Source organism: Salmo trutta, chromosome 23 (assembly GCF_901001165.1).
Source record: "Salmo trutta chromosome 23, fSalTru1.1, whole genome shotgun sequence".
Classification (NCBI taxonomy): domain Eukaryota; kingdom Metazoa; phylum Chordata; class Actinopteri; order Salmoniformes; family Salmonidae; genus Salmo; species Salmo trutta.
Window position 1 is genome coordinate 39,968,179 of NC_042979.1, and position 21,153 is coordinate 39,989,331.

At 41.0% G+C, this 21,153-nt stretch overlaps 1 protein-coding gene and 1 pseudogene across 1 annotated transcript; one reads left to right on the forward strand and one right to left on the reverse strand.

Annotated features, from left to right (window-relative positions):
- Positions 1 to 491: 491 nt before the first annotated feature.
- On the reverse strand, positions 492 to 20,891 carry ctxn3 (cortexin 3). The gene is made up of 2 exons (XM_029710294.1): positions 20,586 to 20,891; positions 492 to 4,309 (listed from the first exon to the last, which is right to left on the reverse strand). The coding sequence occupies exons 1-2, from the start codon at positions 20,614 to 20,616 to the stop codon at positions 3,906 to 3,908; spliced, it is 435 nt and encodes a 144-aa protein (XP_029566154.1). The 5' UTR covers positions 20,617 to 20,891; the 3' UTR covers positions 492 to 3,905.
- LOC115160042 (diacylglycerol O-acyltransferase 2 pseudogene) lies at positions 13,939 to 16,205 on the forward strand (annotated as a pseudogene).
- Positions 20,892 to 21,153: the final 262 nt, after the last annotated feature.

The following is a 21,153-nucleotide window of genomic DNA, read 5'->3' on the forward strand; positions in this document are numbered from 1 at the left end:
TAGGATACCCGCTGCCCCGCAGACAGTGCAGCGAAGTAACATCAGTTTATTACTAGAACAGGGGACAGGCAAAACGACAGGTCAAGGGCAGGCAGAGGTCAGTAATCCAGATCAGAGTCAAAAGGTACAGAACGGCAGGCAGAAGTCAATAATCCAGGGTGGTGTGACAAGGTACAGAACAGCAGGCAGGCTCAGGGTCAGGGAAGGCAGAATAGTCAAAACTAGAAAACAGGAATTATAGAAAAAGACAGGAGCAAGGGGAAAACCGCTGGTAGGCTTGACGGACAAAACAAACTTGCAACAGACAAACAGAGAACACAGGTATAAATACACTGGGATAATAGGGACAATGGACGACACCTGGAGGAGGTGGAGACGAGCACAAAGACAGGTGAAACAGATCAGGGTGTGACATTTATATTAACAGAATATCTTTCCACTTGACTTTTTGAACCATAAGCCAAACGTCAATAACTACATCTTCAGAGGTAGTGATCTGGAAACACTTTATTCATCGTCATTCTATCACATTGAATGGGAGGGGGTTGTTTTTACATTTTAAAGGTTCTGCTGCTCCACAAGAATCTGACTGACAACTACATTGCAATTGTCACACAATCATCACTATAACCCTGCATATTTACATAGACTTTACATAGGCTGATCTAGTGACTGAGTTATACTTCACAGCTTGAAAAGGCCATTCCTTCCAATGTCAGTATTGAAAAAGGAATGAGTCTTATTTGAACAGTACCCTGGTCACTACAACACACTCAGGTGAGACACAGTTAGTGGACATAGCCTGCCTTCTGTAACAGAAGTGATTTTTTAAAAACTCTTTACCACCGACACATTCATTTGAATTGAAGCAAGTATACTCTGGATGTCACAAAAGAGCAAATAACTGTTGTACAACGTATTCTTGGGTTTGTGGATCACCGGGTCAGGATTTACTTACTTGGTTTGGATAGTCCCCTATGTTCAAACTCTAAGCAATCTATAACTTTGATTTATCAAGTGTCAACTGCTCTGAATCCCATGCAAGATCCAACAACTACATTTACTAAAAATACTTTCAGCAACTAAGTTGCATGCAGTTGATTATAAATGAAAGTGACAGCTTCAACTGTAGAGCCCTATCCAAACACACTGTTGTTGCCACCTACAGTAGTTCATTACATTTTACACATAATCCCCACATTTTATATAGTGTCAAAGTGTTAGTCCACTCAAAAATCTAAGTTAGTCAGATATTTGAAGAAAAACAAATTCACACAACCAATGGTATAGAACATGCACAGATCTTGATATTAGACTACTTTTGAGGTCTGAAAACAAAGAAGAGGAGCGCTACAGGGGTCAGCGTGGCGACAGCAGGTAATCTTTAGGAACAAGTATCTGATTGATAGGAACAAACTTGTGTCACAGGTGGGATCTGAACCCAGGTTTCCCATAGGAGAAACCACATCTTATCTATTTGGTCAAGAGGCAATTCCCTCGTGGGATGAGGGAATTGAATAGTGCAATGTTATAATTATTGGCTGAACAGGAGTATGTAAAACCTTGAGATAGGAAAATAATTTTCTTAGATGAAACATAAAGGCCATTTTAAAGGTGTTTTGTACAAGCAAAAACAGTTATCATGACTCTCTATTATGAAATACCTGATGACTACGCCATTTTGTCTCTTGAAATAAAGACATGTGCAGTGAGCTATGGCTAATGCAAGGCAAAATCGCATTATCAGGCTTTAAACGGGTGTGTAAAAATGACAAAATAAATTTAGTGAATAAAACTGTGGTTTTAATATATTATTGCGTTGACTTGAAGTGCTTAGATAGATATATTTATAGATAAATAGATAGATAGATAGATAGATAGATAGATAGAATATGTACATTTATGTCTCCCTTCTAGCCATCTGCTGACTGGGTCAAATGATATCAGCTATTATCTTAATCTATACTAACAATATCAAATTATTGAGCTACAAAAACAAGATGAGGAATGCTTGTTTTTGGCCATTGAAAATAATCTCATCCTAAATCGAATTCCCTGATTGTGTAAATACGTCCTTCTATAACACATTAACATAATTCAATTATGAGCAATGATTGTAAAATGACAAAACGATCATCATAATAATATGTTAGGTCAACATTCAGCATTTAACATTCTGAACACACATTTTTGGGACATAAATATATCAACAACAACACTCCTCCAGGACAGTAGAAGATTTCAAATGTTCCTTTAGTACAAGGTTGAATAACTTAGCAGCCTACGACAGCACAGGTTGACATAGCGTTGGCATAGTTCTTGACTCGGATGGTGAAGTATTATGAGGAGGAGGGTTGAAATAGTTTAGTTCTTGACTCGGATGGTGAGGTATTACGAGGAGGAGGAGGGTTGAAATAGTTTAGTTCTTGACTCGGATGGTGAGGTATTACGAGGAGGAGGGTTGAAATAGTTTAGTTCTTGACTCGGATGGTGAGGTATTACGAGGAGGAGGCGGGTTGAAATAGTTTAGTTCTTGACTCGGATGGTGAGGTATTACGAGGAGGAGGGTTGAAATAGTTTAGTTCTTGACTCGGATGGTGAGGTATTACGAGGAGGAGGGTTGAAATAGTTTAGTTCTTGACTCGGATGGTGAGGTATTACGAGGAGGAGGGTTAAAATAGTTTAGTTCTTGACTCGGATGGTGAGGTATTACGAGGAGGAGGGTTGAAATAGTTTAGTTCTTGACTCGGATGGTGAGGTATTACGAGGAGGAGGGTTGAAATAGTTTAGTTCTTGACTCGGATGGTGAGGTATTACGAGGAGGAGGGTTGAAATAGTTTAGTTCTTGACTCGGATGGTGAGGTATTACGAGGAGGAGGGTTGAAATAGTTTAGTTCTTGACTCGGATGGTGAGGTATTACGAGGAGGAGGGTTGAAATAGTTTAGTTCTTGACTCGGATGGTGAGGTATTACGAGGAGGAGGGTTGAAATAGTTTAGTTCTTGACTCGGATGGTGAGGTATTACGAGGAGGAGGGTTGAAATAGTTTAGTTCTTGACTCGGATGGTGAGGTATTACGAGGAGGAGGGTTGAAATAGTTTAGTTCTTGACTCGGATGGTGAGGTATTACGAGGAGGAGGGTTGAAATGGTTTAGTTCTTGACTCGGATGGTGAGGTATTATGAGGAGGAGGAGGGTTGAAATAGTTTAGTTCTTGACTCGGATGGTGAGGTATTACGAGGAGGAGGGTTGAAATAGTTTAGTTCTTGACTCGGATGGTGAGGTATTACGAGGAGGAGGGTTGAAATAGTTTAGTTCTTGACTCGGATGGTGAGGTATTACGAGGAGGAGGGTTGAAATGGTTTAGTTCTTGACTCGGATGGTGAGGTATTATGAGGAGGAGGAGGGTTGAAATAGTTTAGTTCTTGACTCGGATGGTGAGGTATTATGAGGAGGAGGGTTGAAATGGTTTAGTTCTTGACTCGGATGGTGAGGTATTACGAGGAGGAGGGTTGAAATGGTTTAGTTCTTGACTCGGATGGTGAGGTATTATGAGGAGGAGGGTTGAAATAGTTTAGTTCTTGACTCGGATGGTGAGGTATTACGAGGAGGAGGGTTGAAATAGCTTTGACATTGTTGTCAACTTGAACGGTGAGGAGGACGAGAAGGAGGAGGATGAGAACTACCCTGTAGGAGTGAGGCACTGAAGGAGCCCCAGGTGGCCTCTTGTGTCAGTGTGTGTGAGTGACATTAGCTGTCTACAGTGTAAACAAGTGGGAGAAAGTGAACCCAGAAGGATGCAGCCACACTGCAGAGTGTGTGTGTGTGTGTGTGTGTGTGTGTGTGTGTGCGCGCGTGTGTGCGTGTGTGTGTGTGTACAGTATACAGTACATGGACGCCTAACCCCCTATGCCAGTGTATAGTCGAACTGGCCCTTCTCCAGCCCGTCCAGGCCGTCTGCCCAGGTGGAGGTGGGCATGCTGCGGTAGGGGTCCAGCAGGATGCGAAAGCACCGCACAATTAGGATGAGGAGGACACCGAAGAGGAAGAGGACCAGGGCGAAGGTGGTCTTCTGCTCCAGGGTCATGGCGGCGACAAGAGCAGTAGTGGCCACTGATGAGGAAGAGGACGAGGAGAGGCGCTGTCCTCCGGCAGAGTGCAGCAGGGAGAGAGGAGAGGTGAAGGGCTCACCCTCCGTCATCCAGGAGGAGAGGTGCTGGGCGGCTAGGCTACGGGGCTCCCACAGGGGGTGCTCTGGCATCCTCATGAAGCCAGCCCCATCCCTCATCCCCTCCAGACGGACCTCATTGTCTAGACAGAAATAGAGAGTGGGGGAGAGGTGGGGAAGGGGGTGAGGGAGAGAGAGGGAGGGAGGGAGGAAGAGGTGGGTGAAAACAGGGAGACAGAGCAGGGAGGGGTGGGGTGGGGAGAGGGGGATTGCGGGAGAGGAGAGAGAAGAGAGAAGGAAGGGGGAGGAGATGGAGGGAAAGAGAGGTGGGAACAGAGAAGGGGAGATAGGGGACGAGAGACAGACAGGGAAAAGAGGTTAGGACAAAAAGACAGACAGCAGTGCGGGGAGAAAGAAAGAGAGGAAAAAAGTGAGCTCAGAGAAAGATAGACAGACAGAGACAGAATCTGTGTAAAACCATTACAGTCAGAACGGGAACAGTATTTTGTTATTCGTCACCGGAACATAAAAATGTTGACTCAACGCGAATATGATGGGCCAAATTTGAGGGATGGTACAGCTTATCTGAAGAACAGACAAACAAAAACAATTTCTTAAGCAAAATTCCAACTACAGGGTGAAAGTTTTTTGCTTGTGCTGCTGTTTCTATTACATTTATCTGAAACAAGGAAAAAAGGGAGCGCAACAAGGTGTCCCCAGTTACCCTTTTCGCTTTCATTTTAATAACTTCAAAAAATCGTTGTGAGTCCATATTCTGTGCTGTGCTGAGTAATTTATTTTTAAGGTATTCTAGGATAAATCAAGAACTTGTTTGAAATACGAGTGCCAAGCACTGCAATTTTTCTGACACCTTTTATAGATTTGACTGGCTCTACAATCCACTCTGATACGATTTATACTGCAATAAATCAAACAGACAAGCTTAAAAAACTAAATACAGATTCAATTAACAGAAAATGACATATGGCAATTCCTGATGGAAGAAGTCCTATGAGAACTTTCAAGCACCTTAGAACTGCCTCAAAACATCCCAGTTTCTTTTTTTAAATTCATTTTTTCTTTATTTAAATGCCCCCTTCCAAATTTGAAAGCTGCAAGCTTTGGTGTTTATTTTAGAACTGATTGAATTAACACAAGGACATAGGAAATTAATTTGACGGAAGCTTAATTGTAAAGTGTATATCTACAAAAGTTCTTCGACAAAAGTTATTTTGATTGAAAAGTTTATTTGTCAAATGCCACCTGCCATATATTAAGTTGCAGTGAGCTATGTCAACCTCAGTTTTCCTCAAATATATATCCTGTCTGAAAAGTCCACAGTACCCCATGCAGTGCTGCCGCTTCTAACATCGTGACCAAAGTCAAGTTGGCAAGTGCAGATTTGGGTGTCAGTAAGTTGTCACAACTGATTCACAGCTTGGTTTGAACTGCGAGGAGTGCAGACTACCTCATGTAGTTACAGTTCAAGTCAGAAGTATACATAAACCTTAGACAAATACATTTAAACTCAGTTTTTCACAATTCCTGACATTTAATCCTAGTAAAAATTCCCTGTCTTAGGTCAGTTAGGATCACCACTTTATTTTAAGAATGGGAAATGTCAAAATAGACTCATTGCGGAGAATAAACTAATGTCTGTGGGCATGACGTAGCGTTTGGCCGGAGCAAGTAGTTTGGGTAGCCTGGCAAGGCTAAAGTCTATAAAATACATCTCTAAAAGCCTCTACATTTTAAACATGACTAATTTCACATTCTTCATCATGCAGTCTCTAAAATGGCAGCCAATAGGCAGTGAGTGGGGGACTTTAAATGAGTGCGTTCTTTAATTCAGGATTCTAAAACACAGCGGGAGTTCTTCAAATCAAAGACAGGTATGTGGCAGCAGCCTTCTCCGAGCAGATCAATGCCTGGCACATATTTAGTCTTAAAACTGAGAGGCTCAGGGCTTGTTCACACTCAGGACACATTAGAAAACAGAGAGACTGGAGAGAGAGGGAGACATAAAGGGAAGGAGAGAGACAGGAGAGCGAGATAGTCAGAGATAAAGAGGGCGAGAGGAAAGGAGAGACGGAGGCGGCTGATGTATCATCTTCATTCTATTGAAGCACTATCTCTCTCTCTCTCTCTCTCTCTCTCTCTCTCTCTCTCTCTCTCTCTCTCTCTCTCTCTCTCTCTCTCTCTCTCCTCTCCTCTCTCTCTCTCTCTCTCTCTCTCTCTCTCTCTCTCTCTCTCTCTCTCTCTCTCTGTTGAAGAGGACACACACTGACTCACAGTCAGACTGCTGCAAATGAAGAAAGAAAATACAATAAACAGACCCATTAAATGTGTCTTATTCTCAGTTCAAACAGTATTGCAGAGGAACAAAACAGTTTAGGACTGTAACGATGAGGGATAAACAAGAGTCTGTGGCAGCCGCATTAGACTTGCGCTTCCAACGTTTGATTTGATCTGTTGCAAAGCAATCTGTTGGCTTTGGTTTAGTGCAGCATTGGTGATTGTTTGGAGAGCTATTTTTCAGTCAGAGCTGGAGGTAGAGAGCTGAATATATCAATACCTTGGTGAATGAATGAATGACTAATAAAGCAGTCCTGCGGAAGGGTTTCTGTGTGCCAGGGATTCTAGAAATATTCAGTCAGTGGTGATAGTCTCCAGTCTTTGAAACATCTGGTGCAGAAATTCAGAGCTATACATTAGCCTAGACACACACTGGGAAAAACAATGCTATCCTTGTTGTACAGTAGAAGTCGACCCAACTGGAACTCAACCTACACATGCACATGCACACGCACCCGTACACACACACACGCACCTGCTCACACACCCACACCCACACACACAAGCATACCCGCACCCACACACACAAGCATACACGCACCCACACACACAAGCATACACGCACCCACACACACAAGCATACCCGCACCCACACACACAAGCATACACGCACCCACACACACAAGCATACACGCACCCACACACACAAGCATACATGCACCCGTACACACACCCACACACACACACACACACACGCACACACATGCACACACGCACGCATCCGCACACACACCCGCACCCACACACACAAGCATACATGCACCCGTACACGCACCCACACACACTCACACACACGCACACACATGCACACACGCACGCACGCACCCGCACACACAAATACTCAGGCATTGAGGTACTGGTGCAATGCAGTAAACAGCACAATTCTTCCAGAAACAGGGAAGTGTTGTCAGAAAAAACGTTAGAACACAACGTTGGGATATCTATTCGTTGATAGGTAGTTCAATTTATGGAGCCACTTCAGTGACGTCCCTCTGAGAGGCTTGGTGTCAATGTCGATGTACCGTAGCTGAGGATTTTGCCCTTTCAGATCAGGAGTCATATAGACTACTGTACAACGCACAACATCTGAGGCTTGAAATTCCAGTCCCTTTCTTGCTTAATTTCTCTCTCTCTCCACTCTCGCTCACTTTGCAGAAAAGGGAAATTCAAAAGTCCACTGTCCAATTCACTTTATCAGCAAGAACTGACTTTTCTGACATTAGAACAAGTGAGCATAAAGCATTACACAACACATTACAGGAAGCACAATAACAGTCACACACCATTTAACGTATGAACAGGCCCATTATGGGAAGTACAACAGCTTCTAGATATCACTCTGCAGTTGAATGAATATACACTATAGACCATCTCTTAATGGAAAAAGGGAATTGCACTGTCTCTGTCAGTGTCAGAGGGTGATTTGACTGGCTCTGCAGTCTTGTTGTGTCTGTCCTGTCCGTCTTGCTCAACCAACCACGAGCTTCCCCCTACGAACTAAAACAACAAACCACAGCTAGACCCTGTCTGCAGACACCGTCTTCGGAACTCTAACAAAGTGTTGTTCTTAGAACCTGTTTTTATTTTATTTTTTTCCCCCTGGGCAGATCCTTATTGAAACCAACCATTGTTTGATGGTCAGGCTATGCTGTATCGAAGTTAGAATTTGATTGTCACAAAGTATCTTATAAAAGGTATAGGTCTTTAAGAATGGTTCCTGCAATACGAACCAAGCATTTCCAAAACAATCCTTAATGTTAGCTAGTGACCTTTAATTCAACCTTTTAAGCTGAAGAGAAATATCACCTAACAATATCACTTATCATTCTAAGAACATTCTATGTTTGCTGAGATCCTTCCTCCTCCCAGCCCTGCTGCCTCGGTGGGAAGATTCTCTTCTCTGTGATGGAGAAGTGGTGCCAGGTTTCCTCCAGACATTGACACTTGACATTCAAGCCAAAGAGTTCAATCTTGGTTTCATCAGACATGAGAATCTTGTTTCTCATGGTATGAGAGTCTTTTAGGTGCCTTTTGGCAAACTCTAAGCGGGTTGTCACGTGCCTTTTACTGAGGAGTTGCTTCCGGCTGGCCACTCTACTATAAAGGTCTGATTGGTGGAGTGCTGCAGAGATGGTTGTCCTTCTGGAAGGTTCTCCCATCTCCACAGAGGAACTCTGGAGCTCTGTCAGAGTGACCATCGGGTTGTTGTTCACCTCCCTGACCAAGGCCATCCCGCGATTGCTCAGTTTGGTCGGGTGGCCAGCTCTAGGAAGAGTCTTGGTGGTTCCAAACTTCTTCCAATTAAGAATGATGGAGGCCACTGTGTTCTTGGGGACCTTCAATGCTGCAGACACAATCCTGTCACTGAGCTCTGCGGACCATTCCTTCGACCTCATGGCTTGGTTTTTGCTCTGACATGCACTGTCAACTGTGGGACCTTACATAGACAGGTATGTGCCTTTCAAAATCATGTCCAATCAATTGAATTTACCCCAGGTGGACTCCAATCAAGTTATAGAAACATCTCGAGGGATGATCAATGGAAACAGGATGCACCTGAGCTCAAGTTTGACTCTCATAGCAAAGGGTCTGAATACTTATGTAAATAAGGTATTTCTGTTTTTTATTTTTAATACTTTTGCAAACATTTCTAAAAAAACAATTTTTGCTTTGTAATTATGGGGTATTGTGTGTAGATTGATTAAGGAGAAAAAAATAACTTAAATAATTTTTGAATAAGGCTGTAACGTAACAAAAATGTTGAAAAAGGGAAGGGGTCTGAATACTTTCCGAATGCACTGTATCCTTTGCTAGTTAGTGAGTTCTTAGCCCAGTTATAGACAAAATCAAATCAAATTGTACTTGTCACATACATCGAATACAACAGGTGTAGACCTTACCTTGAAATGCTTACTTACAAGCCCTTAACCAACAATGCAGTTCAAGAAATAGATTAAGAAAATATTTACTAAATAAACTCATGTAAAAATGTTATGAAAAGTAACATAATAACAATAATGAGGCTATATACAGGGGGTACCAGTACCAAGTCAATGTGCGGGGATGCAGGTTAGTCAAGGTAATATGTACATGTAGGTAGGGGCATAGCTAATAAACAGCGAGTAGCAGCAGTGTAAAAATGGGGAGGGGGGTCAATGTAAATAGTCCGAGTAGCCATTTGATTAATTGTTCAACAGTCTTATGGCTTGGGGGTAGAAGCTGTTAAGGAGCCTTTTGGACCTAGACTTGGTGCTCCGGTACCGCTTGCCGTGTGGTAGCAGAGAGAATAGTCTAGCAGTTGTCATACCAGGTGGTGATGCAACAGGTCAGGATGCTCTCAATGGTGCAGCTGTATAACCTTTTGAGGATATGAGGATATGAGGACCATGCCAAATCATTTCAGTCTCCTGAGGGGGAAAAGTTGTTGTCGTGCCCTCTTCATGACTGTCGTGGTGTGTTTGGACCATGATAGTTCGTTGGTGATGTGGACACCAGGGAACTTGAAACTCTCGACCCAATAGGGTCAGCAATAGGGGAGTGATTGCTTCCTACAAGAGCACAAAATGTGTACATTTCTAGACATCTTTGAAAAACAAGTCAGGTAAAGAGCTTTGTCAGGTAAAAATACAGTGTTGTATTTTGAGACAGGCTTGAATAAGCTTAGAAGTCAATAAGCAGAGGGTAGAATAATGTGTCTGATTCTCTGTAATAATGGTATGGGAATAATAAAGCATTTTATTTTGAAAAGTGGTTTCTTGCATCAAACAACACAACAAACGTGTGTGGATAGTGGATAAACAGGTTAATGTCAAGCCCTGCATGTTTTTTTCTCATGGAATGTAGGCCTACATTGAACACCACACATTGGCTGCTGCTGTGGCTGAGTGATAGAACAGCTCTTTCCATGTTACAATGGGATGCATGTTTTCCATTGTTTTTGATGGTAGGACACTGGAAGGCCTACATTATGATCAAATAGCCACAGTAGCCTACTTGGCCACTGTTAAAACTGTAACTTAAAGTGGGTACAGCCTCAGTGTTCGCATTAAATGCGTCTTTGAAGTTGCACAGAATTTTCACAGCATTCAAGTTTGTGCTCAGCAGACCTGAAATTTGCCCTGTGCTGACAAAAAAATGAGAAGGAACATTAATAATCAAAAACTTTGTAATATCAAAGATTAACAATAATTTCTCTGTTAAACTATTATGAAACCACAATGCCTTGGAGAAACACAACAAAGTTTATATCCATAACATATTCCTATAGGGCCCGATTTAGATTTCCGAAATTAAGCCTTATCTTACGCATGCCTTTCCTACACACTTCTCAGTAGTTGGTTTTCAGACTTACCTTATGAAGGTGCGTAACGGGCTTTGCAGGCGTGGTTCCCTTGCGCGCGCTGAATAAATGTAGTTGAACAGCTGAAAACCCTCCCACTTGCCTGCCAACAGATGTTCTTGTGGAGTTTTCATTCAATAGGTTTTTAAGTACATTTATCTTAAGCCATCCCTTTAAATACAGTGTACCTTTTAGGTAGAATTTTTTTGTGTACAGACTTAAAAGAATATATTGAGAGAATGGGTTCAGAATATTAGGGATCAATGAAACATTTCAATATTTGTCTCCGTTTCGGCAGCAGTTGGTAGATATAAAAATACTCTAATCTTGTAGATTATTTAGGGTTAGGAAAGTATTTTCGAATCACAAAAAACAGGTTTGGAGAGCCCTTACGCACAAAAGAAAGAAAACTGTGTTTTGATTCATTCTGAAAATTGCCACATTCAGTTCTTTAACACATGGTAATATTGGAAGATTAGTGTACATAGATTTATAATAGGGAGAATAGTGTACAATAGTAGGCTATACCCTTGTCTATTGCCTGCACTAATCATGGAACTGTGTGATGACACAGTCAAGTATTGTGCCATGCGTCAGGTTCAAACTGCTTGGTCTGCGCTCCGCTTCATAATGATTGAATTAGCCTACATGTCTTTTTTTTATATTATCTTCAGCAACAACCACATGGCTGTGACAGCGTTTACAGAGGAAGCAAATGAAGGTAAACTAAACAATGGAATTAAATGGAATTATAATGTAGGCTATACCAACTGAAGGGAACTAACAGGAAATTGAATATGTTTTGTTATTAGGCCTACTGACGGTCGATACATGATAGAAACAGAAAACAGAGAAAGTCACGGTAGCCTATAATTAAGACATTCGAGGGTGCCCATCCCTGCAAGTTAAAAGGCTGTACAATTTAAATTCTGCATAATGGCACAGCGTTTCATAAACTACTGTGGGAAATGTTGATTTGCTTCAGTTTGCTGCCATATGACTGGTTTCACATTTGTCTCCAGCGATTATAAGGTAAAATAGATCTAAAATAAGTGTAATTTATATACACAATTCCCTTATCCAAACAGATTACTCAATTACCTAGCTCTTATCAATAGCTCTTATCAATAGCTCTTATCAAGCTGGAAATGACAGTGCATGAGAATGATGTAATTTCTATAGGACAAACTTTAGTTGACGCTATTTTCACGTGGAACTGGTAGGTTCGCTAGACCTTATTCATGCCTCACGTGTAACGGTGATGGAATTATTAGGGCATTAAGTCAAGATCAGAATAAGGTGTATCTGTAGACACACCTCCACCACACCTTCATTTATTGGATCTGCACACAAAAACAAATAGCAGGTGAATAGCACGCTATTCTCACGCTTAAGTTCAAGGTCAGAATACGCAGAGAGAGAAAAGTGCATAAAAAGGGAACTATGTTCCATTTATGCGTGCTTAACTCCGGCTGGAATTGGGTCCATAGCGAAATGCTTATTAAAATGCAACAGGGGATCTGTGAAAAGGGTACATCTGGAGACAAACCGACCTGCTTTACGAACATTTGCTCAAGACATCACAAGGGAACACGGGCAGGGAAAGTACAACTTGAAGGACCTTGGAGAGGGACTTAATGCAATATGCACTGTCAGAGTAATGCAATAATGGTATGTGTGTTCTTGTAGTACATTTTGCCTGTTAGAGGGCATTGTCATGACTGTTGTCAGCAAATTCCTATAAGAAAGATTATACATGGTTTTATTGTTATATTTCATAGTCTCGTATAGGGGGTAATAAGTATGTTCATAAATCTTTTTCTTTTTTTTACATTTCAGCAGACACTCTAATCCAGAGCAATTTGGGTTAAGTACCTTGCTCAAGGGCAATATTTTTCACCTATTCAGCATGGGGATTCAAACCAGCTACCTTTTGTTTACTGGTCCAATGCTCTTAACTACTAGGGTACCTAATAAGAGCACAGTGAAGTGTTCTTGTTGTCCTTTCTACCCTTTGTGTAGGAGAAAAAAAACTTACACAACTGACCATACACAACACTTATTAATCACATACATTCGACTGGGAATTATTGTTAATTGACTACAGCAATAACCGAGCCAGTAAAGATCCATTCCATCGATTTTAACCTTTAAAATCAATATTCATTTGGACCGTGAGGGGAGACTTCTGCATTAAGTAATTGATGTTTCATGGGTTAAAATATCCTGCCTTTCCTTGTCTGTGAACTAATGCCACACACACAGGGGTGGTGATGCGTGGGGGTGGGGCTGAGGAATACAGAGGGGAGGAAATAGAACACACACAAAAGATCAGATCTTTTCGATGCCTGCATAAGCGTTTGACGTCAACATTTTTTATTTAACTAGGCAAGTCAGTTAATCTTGTAATATGCGTATGCCCGCGCAGAATATGTCTTAATCACAGCCAATCATGCCAGATTTCAATGCTTGTCCATGCTGGAATATACTTGAGATTGAAACATTGCAACTGACTAACATGATTTTCTAAACTTGCCAAGCAGTCCATGTATTGTCTGTCTGCTGTGAGCTGTAACTCGACAGTCTATGGAGTTCAAACCGAGGCTTTGATTTGACTGCTGATCCAGCAACTCACCAAGGGCCAAAATCTTCCACTCCGAGATGTGTTCTCGTAAACAGATTATCTCGAGTTACGATAATAGTATTGTTAATATAGTTACATGAAGACATGGCTAAAGGTCAATCAGATTTGGGAACATAATCCCTAGCTGTGTATTGCCGCTTTCCATGTTATCTATTGTCTGTAGCTTGTGAGGTGTGGAAACACTTTGTTGCTTTTATGGATTTTCTCTTGTTGCTTTTTGTACTGTCTGTGCGGTTGAAAATTAGCCGGCTGGCTAAAACCGGCACTTTTACTGAAATGTTGATTAATGTGCACTGTCCCTGTAAAAATAAAATAAACTCAAACTCAAACTATTAACTTGGTGCGCTGTAAATGGTTAAAGACTTTGGACTCTGTCATGTTTATCAAAGTGTTGCGGGAGTGGAAGTGATTGTTATCTGCAGCCTCACTGGAACTGTGATCAAAGTACATTCACACAGGGTACTGGTGCTCTCAGGAACGTTGCACTTGTTCGCGCAGTCACGCTGTGAACAACTTTGGGAAAAGGACAGAAAAGGTTGAAGGGATGAAGCAAGAAAACACTCAGTGGAAAGATTTCCTGATGAATGTCAGTGTTCTGCAAGCGGTGCTGACACTTCCCCTCTTAGGTCCGGCTTGTATTGGGTTGATGGTGTACCTTATGTTTACGTCTCTGTGGCTGCTGCCTACTCTCTACTTCATATGGCAGTTAAAGGATCGGCACACACCTGAAAGAGGGGGTAGGAGAACTGCATTTGTGAGAAACTGGAAAGTGTGGAAGCTCGTAAGGGACTACTTCCCAATGAAGTTGGTGAAGACAGCGGAGTTGAACCCAAACAAGAACTACATTTTAGGGTGTCATCCACATGGGGTCTTGAGTCTCGGAGCCTTTACTACTTTCACCACGGAGGCCTGTGGCTTTATGGACCTCTTCCCTGGGGTGCGCTCCTGTCTCTGCATCCTGAGTGGCCTCTTCAAGATCCCCCTCTACAGGGAATATGTCATGGCCACAGGTTGTTGTCCAGTCAGCAAGCCCAGTCTCAAGCACCTACTGTCTAAAAGTGGGAAAGGCAATGCGCTGGTGATTATTATAGGGGGTGCTGCTGAGTCTCTGCTGAGTCTGCCTGGGGTCAACGCTGTGGTTATGAAGCAAAGGAAAGGCTTCGTCAAGGTGGCCCTGGAGTTTGGAGCTGACCTGGTGCCCGTCTACTCGTATGGGGAGAACGATATGTTCCGCCAGGTGATCTTCTCAGAAGGCAGTATGGGCTGGAGGTTACAGCAACTCTGTAAGAAGATCATGGGCTTTGCCCCTTGTTTGTTCATGGGTGAACGCTGGCTCTGGATGCCTTACCACTGCCCTGTCACCATTGTCGTGGGTAGTCCTATCCCAGTGCCAAAGAGGCCTTCTCCCACTCAGGAGGAGGTGGACCACTATCATGGCCTATACATGGAGTCCCTGGCCAAGCTCTTCAATGAGCACAAAGTCAGCTGTGGACTCTCAGACAGCCACGAGCTGCTGATCACATAAGCCAATCATTTTGACAATGTGAATGAGGTGATTTGTCATGGTGTCCTTCTGTCTGCACTGTAGCCCACCGATCTCCACAGTGAGTATGTTTACATGCACAGTAATAATTCTATATTAACTGATCATATCGATTATATATTGATTATGACAGTATTACAAGTTTGACAGTAGTCATGATTATTTTAATCGGCGTAAAGTCATAAGCGAAGTAAACATAAACGGATTAAAAGACCTATATTTTTTTGCAATCTTTTGAATTATTGGGATACCTTAATCAGAGTTCCTGTGGTCTAGTTGATCTGCACATGTGCTATCATAAGCACCACGAGCCTCCCTCTTTGGCACATGTGAATTGAATTCAGATAATCCGAAAGTATACATCTAAGAAATAGGTTTCACATACAAACTCTATATTTCCGAAGTCAGAATCAAATAGGCTTCCCATAAAATGATATGATTGCTGTGATAGGACCTTTATTTTTATTTGTCATTTTCTACATTTCTTTAAGTCCCATCAGGCACCCTGATTATCAGCTGTCCATGTAAACAGGATATTTAGGGAATTCTTTCATCTTGCAAAGCATAACAATGTTTTAATCAAACTGTTATATTAATCAGAGTATTCACAACGATCCTATTATTGAATGCATGTTAACATACTCAGTGAGACTACTCGAATGAAAGCATTCCAACTCAGTATCTGATCCAGCGATGTCCCAATCATTGATCCCTGGATCCACCAAGCTGCCTGGCTAATTGGCGCATAGCTTTTGACTGCATTTACTGTTAGAATGATTTCAAGGAGAAAATGTATATGCTTTATATGTAGCAATAATTTAACCATGAATCTGAATACCTTTAAGATCCACTCAATTTCATAACAAACAGTGATTGATTGTGCGACTTGGGATTTATGAAGAAATACTGTGCTTACATGTTGAGTATAATCAATCAGACTTTGTAGCCACCAGCAGCACCTGAGCAATGTTTATCAGGGATCATAACATTCTTTCAAGTATAACAGTTGACTTTGAATAACTTGTGCAGTAGAGCTGCCGAGTACTGACTATTTGCAATACAGTAATATATAGAAATTATGTATTTCTGCTGATATGTATTTCAATATATTTGGCTTGTGGTGAGGGTTCACTTTCACCACAGGATTTTGTCACAATGTATTAATTTATTTAATCCTTCCTGTGAACTGCAAAGTGGATACAGATAGCTGCAGTGAGAGGTTTTGGACATAAACAGAGTGGGAGTGTCTTTCAGTGCTATGATTCACAAGCTGTAGAGATTTATCATAACATTTCAATTTTTGTCTCTCATAACATAAACATATTAGACATACTCTTCTCTACAGGACAAAGTAGTTGTTACCCAACTATCCCAATCATCTTTGACATGGAAAATGAATCTAGATTTAACATACACTACCATTCAAAAGTTTTGGGTCACTTAGAAATGTCCTTGTTTTTGAAAGAAAAGCACATTTTTTCTCCATTAAAATAACATCAAATTGATTAGAAATACAGTATAGACATTGTTAATGTTGTAAATGACTATTGTAGCTGGAAACGGCAGATTTTTTAATGGAATATCTACATAGGCGTACAGAGGCCCATTATCAGCAACCATCACTCCTGTGTTCCAATGGCATGTTGTGTTAGCTAATCCAAGTTTATCATTTTAAAAGGCTAATTAATCATTAGGAAACCCTTTTGCAATTATGTTAGCACAGCTGAAAACTGTTGTTCTGATTAAAGAAGCAATAAAACGGGCCTTCTTTAGACTAGTTGACTATCTGGAGCATAAGCATTTGTGGATTCGATAAATAAAGCACTTTCTTCTGAAACTCGTCAGTGTATTCTTGTTCTGAGAAATGAAGACTATTCCATGCGAGAAATTGCCAAGAAACTGAAGATCTCGTACAACGCTGTGTAGTGCTCCCTTCATAGAACAGCGCAAACTGGCTCTAACCAGAATAGAAAGAGGAGTGGGAGGCCCCGGTGCACAACTGAGCAAGAGGACAAGTACATTAGAGTGTCTAGTTTGAGAAACAGATACCTCACAAGTCCTCAACTGGCAGCTTCATTAAATAGTACCAGCAAAACACCAGTCTCTTTGGCTTTTTCTTTGCAACTCTGCCTAGAAGGCCAGCATCCCGGAGATAATTTATGAAAACCTGCTTCAGAGCGCTCAAGACCTCAGACTGGGGCGAAGATTCACCTTCAAAGGTGCTTCAACAAAGTACTGAGTTGAGGTCGATCGATTAATCGGAATGGCTGATTAATTAGGGCCGATTTCAAGTTTTCATAACAATCGGAAATCGGTATTTTTGGATGCCGATTTGGCCAATTTTTTTTGAAATATTTATTTATTTACTTTTTCTTTATTTTTTTTCTTATTTTTTTAGACCTTTATTTAACTAGGCAAGTCAGTTAAGAACACATTCTTATTTTCAATGACGGCCTAGGAACGGTGGGTTAACTACATTTACATTTACGTTTTAGTCATTTAGCAGACGCTCTTATCCAGACCGACTTACAGTAGTGAATGCATACATTTCATTTCATACATTTTTTTTTCAGTACTGGTCCCCCGTGGGAATCGAACCCACAACCCTGGCGTTGCAAACACCATGCTCTAGCAGAACGACAGATTTTTACCTTGTCAGCTCAGGGATTCAATCTTGCAACCTTACGGTTAACTTGTCCAACGCTCTAACCACCTGCTTTACATTGCACTCCACAAGGTTACGCGAATGCAGTAAGAAGCTAAGGTAAGTTGCTAGCTAGCATTAAACTTATCTTATAAAAAACAATCAATCAATCATAATCACTAGTTAACTACACATGGTTGATGATATTACTAGTTTATCTAGCCTGTCCTGCGTTGCATATAAGCGCTTAGGTACACGTTGCTCCAACCATAAACATCAATGCCTTTCTTAAAATCAATACACAAGTATATATTTTTAAACCTGCATATTTAGTTAATATTGCCTGCTAACATAAATTTCTTTTAACTAGGGAAAATGTGTCACTTCTCTTGCAAACAGAGTCAGGGTATATGCAGCAGTTTGGGCCGCCTGGCTCGTTGCGAACAGTGAAGGCTATTTCTTCCTAACAAAGAAAGCCGACTTCGCCAAACGGGGATGATTTAACAAAAGCGCATTTGCGAAAAAAGCACAATCGTTGCACGACTGTACCTAACCATAAACATCAATGCCTTTCTTAAAATCAATACACAGAAGTATATATTTTTAAACCTGCATATTTAGCTAAAAGAAATCCAGGTTAGCAGGCAATATTAACCAGGTGAAATTGTGCCATTTTGCGTTCATTGCACGCAGTCAGGGTATATGCAACAGTTTGGGCCGCCTGGCTCGTTGCAAACTAATTTGCCAGAATTTTACGTAATTATGACATAACACTGAAGGTTGTGCAATGTAACAGGAATAACGTTTTGTTTTCGAGATGATAGTTTCCGGATTCGACCATATTAATGACCTAAGGCTCGTGTTTCTGTGTGTTATTATGTTATAATTAAGTCTATGATTTGATAGAGCAGTCTGACTGAGCGATGGTAGGCAGCAGCAGGCTCGTAAGCATTCATTCAAAATAGCACTTTCGTGCGTTTTGCCAGCAGCCCTTCGCAATGCATTACGCTGTTTATGACTTCAAGCCTGTCAACTCCCAATATTAGGCTGGTGTAACCCATATGAAATGGCTAGCTAGTTGGCCGGGTGCGCACTAATAGCATTTCAAATGTCACTCGCTCTGAGACTTGGAGTAGTTTTTTCTCTTCCTCTACGTGGGTAACACTGCTTCGAGGGTGGCTGTTGTCGATGTGTTCGTGGTTCGAGCCCAGGTAGGGGCGAGGAGAGGGACGGAAGCTATACTGTTACACTAGCAATACCAAAGTGCCTATAAGAACATCCAATAGTCAAAGGTATATGAAATACAAATCGTATAGAGAGAAATAGTCCTATAATAACTACAACCTAAAACATCTTACCTGGGAATATTGAAGACTCATGTTAAAAGGAACCACCAGCTTTCATATGTTCCCATGTTCTGAGCAAGGAACTTAAACGTCAGCTTTTTTACATGGCACATATTGCACTTTTACTTTCTTCTCCAACACTTTGTTTTTGCATTATTTAAACCAAATGGAACATGTTTCATTATTTATTTGAGGCTAAATTGATTTTATTGATGTATTATATTAAGTTAAAATAAGTGTTCATTCAGTATTGTTGTAATTGTCATTATTACAAATAAATAAATAAAATAAAAAAATTGTCCGATTAATCGGTATTTGCCTTTTTGGGCCCCCAATAATCGGTATCGGTATCGGCGTTGAAAAATCATAATCGGTCGACCTCTAGTACTGAGTAAAGGTTCTGAATACTTATGTAAATGTATTATTTCAGTTTTCTATTTTTAATACATTTGCAAAAATGTCTAAAAACCTGTTTTTCCTTTGTCATTGTAGTGTATTGTGTGTAGATTGATGAGGGTAAAGAATTATTTATTCCATTTTAGAATAAGGCTGGGACTTAACAAAATGTGGAAAAAGTCAAGGGGTCTGAATACTTTCCGAATGCACTGTAGACAATGTAAACCATGTTAGCCATTGTGTAGCATTTAGAGTAGAACAAAAGCTGGCTACTCTACCAGACAGCTTAATGTCATGACTGGTGACAGGTTTTAATTATAAATATGATTCTGCCTCAGTGCTGGACCAAATACACATCCAGGTGTGCCCATAACATGTTAAAATCTAAATCATTGCAGTTTTTTGTCATCAAAGCACACATACCTATAAAGATACATACATTTCAAGATACTGGTATTCAGTATCTTGAAATGTTCTGGCATCTGGTCATACAAAATGCTTGCCTTAATGCAGGTCATCAATAGAGCATGAAATATAAATTATGAATACATAAATCTAAAAATAGACGAAAAAGAATGCAATTTATAATATGCAGAAGACTCATTCAGAAGTCCAGAGGGCTGCACTCCGCATAGCTATAGGCTATACATATACAGGCTACTGTTAATTAGATTTCCAATTGGAATTTTATGCAGTAGCCTATGGAAAATGCGACCTCATCAAATCAAGGTGCTTCTAATGAATATTGGAATTAAATATAAAAACCCATTTAAAAGTTAGTCACAACAAACACGCTAACACCCAATGCAGCACTTAAAACAGAAAGCCTAGTCACAGGGTGTAGGCTACAATATCAAATGTAACGACACATTAACTTAGGTGGCGAAATAACCTCCAGCCTAAAATAACCTATAGTTATAGCCATTTTCTGTTCCACCTACTGAGGTGACCTCACCTCAAGCATATGCTCAATCTCAATTCACTCAACAAGTGAAAAGCCGATATTGATGCCGACGACCCTGTCACAGGCAATCAGACACTACCAGAGAGTATCTTCTCAATACACAAAACAAACAACGAAATCTTTGAGAAATTAACAGGAAAAATAAGAAAATATTCACAACTATTTAGGTGAAAACATTGAGTTTATACCTTTGTCTCCCTGCGAGAACGTCGGATCCATTTCCAGAGTTACACAGGGAACAAGAGGGTTTCGCCCATTCTACCTTCCCCTCTCCCCTTCAATATCAGCACATATTGAAAAGACAAGACAAGGACGAAAAGGAAGAAATGTTGAGAATAAAAGGTTAACGTGGGTCTTCAAAAATGGTAACAATGCAGTCCTCGGTTCAGTGAAATTGTCAATGCCGGGAGACTGGCTCCAACCGCTCGGCGCACACCGTTGCGCGTCTGCTGTGTGTGCTAGAGTTTAAGGACTCAACTGGTAGAGGAAATCACCGGGTTCCCCCAACACACACTACATCATACAGCTAGGGAGGGAGGGAGGGAGGGGCACCCATACTGAATTTGCGCCAGTGATGCGTTTTTAAATCGAATTTTCTAGAGCAACAATTGGAAAGTATTGGTCTCTTTTTTAAATAGCGAAGAAATATATATTTTTGTTTGTATTTGATTAGAACTATATATTTCTCATTGATAGGCTTCAACTGATATAGGCCTATACGTCAATGGAAGATGATAATCAATCAAATACGTGTCA

Excerpts from the sequence above, each read along its gene's own strand:
- ctxn3 (XM_029710294.1), bottom strand. The coding sequence starts at position 20,616 with ATGGATCCGACGTTCTCGCAGGGAGACAAAG. Across the intron at positions 4,310-20,585 it reads GTTCTCGCAGGGAGACAAAG|ACAATGAGGTCCGTCTGGAG; the intron begins GTATAAACTCAA and ends ATTTCTGTCTAG.